The 6,000-nt window shown below is 40.3% G+C and overlaps 1 protein-coding gene across 2 annotated transcripts in view; it reads left to right on the top strand.

The window, feature by feature from the left end:
* cdh7a (cadherin 7a) overlaps window positions 1-5,739 on the top strand; it is a 160,698-nt gene extending 154,959 nt beyond the window's left edge. The window contains exon 12 of one of the 2 annotated variants that reach the window (XM_061713207.1): window positions 4,410-5,739. In XM_061713207.1, the coding sequence (XP_061569191.1) occupies window positions 4,410-4,924 (515 nt within the window). In that variant the 3' untranslated portion in view covers window positions 4,925-5,739. The remainder of the gene's footprint in view (window positions 1-4,409) is intronic. The other variant, XM_061713208.1, reaches the window with a different exon arrangement.
* Window positions 5,740-6,000: the final 261 nt, after the last annotated feature.

The following is a 6,000-nucleotide window of genomic DNA, read 5'->3' on the forward strand; positions in this document are numbered from 1 at the left end:
AATACTGGTTGTATGTTTACTTTAGTTGGTTATTTCCTCTATAAATTAACGTGATATTAACATTTTGCAGAATTTGCAGTGGTGCGTGTGTGTTCGTGCGTGCGTGTGTGCGTGCGTGCGTGCGTGCGTGCGTGCGTGCGTGCGTGCGTGCGTGTGTACAGTATGTGTGTTCTAATCATGAATAATAAAGGAAATTCACCATAGTACTCCAACAAATAGGATTTGAACCATGAGACTATGCACTATGAAGGTGTGTTCATGCTCATTACTCACATTAAGATTAATAGAACAGATCTTCAGGGCTTTTTAACAATCTTGGAGGGATGTTTTGTTTTCTTTACATACGACTGACTTCACTATAAATGTGCCCTACTTACAATTAATTTGTATTTAAAGCTTCTGCTATCACGCAGCATCGCAGCTGCTGAGTAATACGTCTCTTAGACGCTGCACTGCAGTGCAGAGACCTGCGGTCTGTGTGTGGGTGACGAGGTGAGTAAATAATCACAAGAATCACGCAGCCCATATAGAAATACTCTAATGAGAAAGCGAAGCCTGCTGCTAAGAAAAGGGCAGCGCAGAAAATTCACCTTGTTCACTATTGATTGTGTGAGGTAGATCATTTAAACAATTCAATTACAGCAAAAGCCTTTGTAGCGCTGAATCGATCTCCTTTTCTTCTCTTGTTCATTTGGTTTACATCACCGGTACATGTGCTGTGAAAAGTGGGCTGCTGCCGTATCCTGGCCGAGCTTGCTAAACCACCCTGCCTGGAAATCATGTGCCACAGGACCTGCAGATGCTGCAGGTTATTTGTGTGCTCAGCCATCCACCTGCTCATCCTAGTAGGTCTTGATGGGCTGTTGGCCCGTTTCCAGTCTGTGACACACCACGGCTGCTCTCTAGGCATCAAATCCTAAAGAGATTTGCTGGAAATATTTTATTTTAGGATGTCACTTCGTAATTCACTGAGAAGCCTTAGTAAACTGAAGTGAACGTGGGGTGACTGGGATTCCTGAAATCAGAGGAGGTAATGTCACACGGATGAGTCTGCTGCTGTATTTCAAAGGGCTAAAAAGTGTAATGGATCTTCACACTGGAGGGACCGTTCCAAGTATCTTTGCAAAACTGGTGAGTCTTCAGACGAGAGCTGCTGTTTTTCAGCGCGAGCAGTCACCACAGCGCCAACAGAAAGCTGCCCATTCATCTCCTGCAGTCTTCCCATATGGCACTTTCCTTCCTTCCATCTCCTCCATTTGCTCTCTTATTAGAGGGTGTGAAGTGCTGTTTGAATTTGGTTCTCAGGCCTCTTTCTCTGCTGCCAGCAGTAGCTGGAAGCTGAGCGGGAAAGAAATATGGGTCCCCTGAACGATATTTCACTGGTACCAGCTTGACTTTGATGGATAGAGGATCATTAGACATTTGCCACTTTGCTTGGGCGTAGAGTTATTTTCAGCAATAATGTATGGGGGATGGAGCGGGAGCTGGAGGAGGGCTCCTGCTAAGGCTGCAGAGGGCCACACATTTCAGCTTTTGTCAAGTTCTCAAGTTTGAAGCAAAATGTGACAAAAGAATGTAATGAATATTGTTGCACTGAGCTGGAATGCATTGCTTTCAATGAAAAGTAATTAAAAGTAAAATAGATGACATTTGAAAGGCTTTAAAAGCTCTAAATTGCACTGAATTTGGTTTGAATTAAACTCATTCACTGTTCATATTAAGTGCCCTTTTTTTTAGTCTTGTTCTGTAAATCTGTGTCTATGTTCACTCTACCAGTCGCATAATCCAAATCCAACAGAATTCTGATTTGTCAAAGATACGATTTGAACAGTTTACATTCAGAACTGCAAATGTCTAGTATCAGACTTTCATGTGGATGTGACGGCCGTTTGAAATGATGCATTTAAACACCAGATAGCGTTCGGCATGCATCATTAAAACCAACAAAAACAGAAAAGGTCACATTTGTGGGACCATAATGAAGCAGGAAATCTGACTGGGTTACGATGGAAGCAATCGCAGTTATGTTATTGGTGACATTTAGCTCCAGAGGACGGCGAAGGACTCGCTCAGCATGAAAAGATCGACTTCTGTCTCTTTCCTCCGTCGTTGCTGATTGCCTCCGGTTGAGCATCGTCATCAATTTCCAAACTCGTCACAACAAAACTCAAACGGTTCTGATGTGACTGTTTTCACTCCTGTCGCATGACCACACAGATATAAATCCAACTTACATCCACAAACTAAAGAGACACAATTCTGATATGAAAATCTGAAACCCAACAGTCTAAAAATTAAACATCAGCCACATCAGCCGAAAAAAGCTAAATAACATAGTTGTAGCAAGTCATGATTTTAATTGAATAGATAATTCAAATTAAACTGAAAGGTATTAAAAGTACCATGAATCAAGACTCCTTATAAATGCAGTGGTATTGTCTGAGCACGAGCTCATGTCTGATGCTTCACATCTCAGTTGGCTTTTGTGAATAACAGTCATCAAGTTTTAATGTGCCAAAGTTGAGAGACTACCCAGACTGGTGATAGAAATAAATGCAGTCGACAGCCACGTAATCGAGCAGAAATGTAGATATAAAAGCAGAGGCGCAGATACACATGGGAAAGGCAGGTAGGCCGATTCTTCCTTACTTAATGGAGCTCATAAGGGAAATAGTAAAACACAGTCAAATGCATACTGTATGTACAAAAGAATAAAACTAATTAGCAGAAACTGTTGGGGGGTGATAATAATAAAATTCACACAAATGGCGAGTATAAAATATTGATATCTAAATGAACAAATATGGAGTTTGCTGTGTTGTTATTTTTACTTAAATATTGCATTATTTAAAATAAAGCAAAGAAAAGTTAATTCAGTAACCCTGAAATTGCGTTTAATGAAATATAATTCTTTGTGTGTAAGGAAAATATTTTTTCAATAGTGATTAAGCAAACTTCAAAATATTTCTGCATTTTAACTGTTGCATTTTAATTGTTGCCAAGGACTCCAAACCCTTACAGGTGTAATAGGAAGAAAATCACTTTTCTATTAAAACACATAATTTTATTGACCCTGTAAAGAATCTCTTTACAGAAATATCTACGCACCTGATCAAACGAGCTTGATCGTATTGTTTCTGCGAGCTTGTAGACACAGCATGCTAAGGCTAACAAGTGTCCATGCTAGGGCTGTTCGATTAATCGATTTTAAATCGTAATCGCGATTATGTAATTAGAACGATGTTAAAACGTGAAAATCGTAAAATCGATTTTTCACTTTTTTTTTTTTTTTTTTTTTTTTTTTTATACCTTGTCTGCACACATATTAATGATTGATACCATATTAATGATTGATGTAAATACCTCTCAATACCTGCGACAAGTGCCCCATCGGAGAGGCTCTTTAGTGTAGGAGGGGGCGTTGTAACATGCCACCGGGCATCCCTCAAGTCAGATGCGGTAGGCCGGCTCGTGTTCCTTGCAAAAAACTTGCAAATGTGAATAGCAAATGTAATGAGTGACATTACACACCTCTACCTCCTTCATGGGTTGCATTATTATTTAGAATGCAAAGACCCAGTTTAGTTTAATTAGAAAATGTCTTGTTTTATTTAATTGGAAGTATAACTTACTGTATGTTTGCAAGTGCTGATTTGCTGATTTTTTTTTTCAGAGATAAAACTTTATATTTTATTATATTTTTTTAAACTTTTTTTCAACTTATTTTACAGAGTTTTGCACTTTATTCATTCATTTTTGGTTTAATAAGAGCAAAGTTTGCACTTAAAGCCCAATGGGGCAAATGTTCAATAAAAAAACAGCATATTTGAAATCATTTTTTTGCCTTTTGTCAATTCACAAAATAATCGTAATCGAAAATCAGATTTTGAGAGAAAAAAATTGAGATTTTATTTTTGGGCAAAATCGAACAGCCCTAGTCCACGCTCTAAAGAGTCAAATGAATTCTGTTCAGGTTGTGACTGGAGAACGCGTAGCAATACCAGATCTGACCACATGGGGGCAGATCACAAGAAAGTTCATATCTCATCACCTCCCGAAAGAGAAAATCAAGTGCACCTCAAGTGGGAACATGTGGTGTTATGAGACATATCGGACCGTCCCTACTCATTAGAAAAGTATAGGCAGTGGCAATTAAACATATCTGTGTGTGTTCAGAAATGGTATTGACTTTTTTGTGTGTGTGCGTAGGAAGATTTCTTTCTTTCTACGATTGACCTGTCCTACCTTCAAGACATTGCCCGACCTTAATCTTCAGCAACTGAAATTTTTACTTTCAGCAAGAAGGGTCACAGATTCCTCATTAAATACAATTAATAGGTTATGTTGCTACATGCTTCATGTTTTTTTAAGTGTTTTTCGGACTCAAAGACCTCTCCCTTTCCCTGCAGTGATGGTTCTTCTAATCGTTATGATGCGGCGGAGGAGGAAGGAGCCTCTGATTCTTGAGGAGGAGCGAGACATCAGAGAGAACATTGTCCGCTATGACGACGAGGGAGGGGGAGAGGAGGACACGGAGGCCTTCGACATGGTCACCCTTCGAAACCTCAACATCATCAGGGACCCCAACGTGCGGAGAGACGTCACACCCGACACTCCGACTTTCTTTCAGTACCCCTCAGCCTCCCGCCCATCCTACAAATCCCTGCCGGACAACGTGGTGTTCCGAGAGTTTATCTGGGAGCGGCTGAAGGATGCGGATGTGGACCCATCAGCTCCCCCATACGACTCTCTGCAAACATACGCCTTTGAAGGCAGCGGCTCTGTAGCCGAGTCGCTAAGCTCGCTGGAGTCATTAAGTACAGACTCAGATCAGAACTATGACTATCTCAGCAACTGGGGACCGCGCTTTAAAAAGCTGGCCGATCTGTACGGCAACAGCGAGGGCACTAGCGTCTTCTCATAGCCCCCACGAGTCTTTCCTAACATCTCTCGGACTTTAAAATATACGAGTAATTTATTGTCAGAGAAAATGATTTTTGTCTGCCTTAGTGCATTGGAGAAGAAAATATTCAAAGACAACACACAAGACTGAAGGAAAAATGCTTGACTTCAAAAGTTTTCGGTTTGTTTACCTCCCTGTATGGATTTTCAAAAGCATACCACAGCAAGTTTTGACACAGACTTCAAAAGTGGCTTGACTCGGGAGGAAACCTTGTGTGCAAAAGACATTAAAGGTTTCACATTTTGGGCCCTAGTCCAACTGTTGACTGCAGAATGCATTACATGTTGAAGCTTTTCTTTTTTGGGGGGGTTTCGGGGAGGCACCTGTCCTTTCAGTCCAGCGACGGTCACAGGCTCAGCACTCTCACTTTGATGCATTCCTTTACTGTCTTTGTGCTAAAAAAAAACCCCACAAAAGTTTCTCATGAAATGCTGTCTCCTTGGCAGCTAATCAGTAGTCACTTGACTGCACATATGAAATATGAGAATAGGTTAACGTTTTTTTCCTTTCTATATCTGGTTCTTTTTTCCCCCATAAATATGTACATCATTGCTGCAGCCACATCACTCATGGACTCAATCATATCGCTCAGCATTATAAGAAGTGCAGCTGTGCACATACGGTACAGTAAAATCTCATCTTTGATGTGCTAAGGAAGTGATGTGAATCGTAAAAAGAGTGACATTCTCATCATTTTGATGCCTTCGATGGTTCCGACAGAAAAAAGCATCTTTTTTTTTTCTTCTCTGAACAATACGTTTTGCAGATGTTGCAAAATAGTGCGTGTCTTTTTTTTTTTTTTTTTAATTTTATAATTTTTTTAATATAATCTGTTGGGATTTAGTTGTTCTGCTTTCATGCGTCCGGTGGACCTGAGAAGGCTTCACCGATGGAGCCTACCTTGTTGTTCTTGAGATTCACATTATAGACTCTAGGGAAAAAAATTATTTGTTTCTGAAGTGGCAGTCCTTTTCCGGGTGAAGTTGTAAGTACGTAAATTTGCTTCTATAGATTGCAGAGTTCGGCAGATATTGTCA

The sequence above is a fragment of the Cololabis saira genome, chromosome 22 (assembly GCF_033807715.1).
Source record: "Cololabis saira isolate AMF1-May2022 chromosome 22, fColSai1.1, whole genome shotgun sequence".
Lineage (NCBI taxonomy): Eukaryota > Metazoa > Chordata > Actinopteri > Beloniformes > Belonidae > Cololabis > Cololabis saira.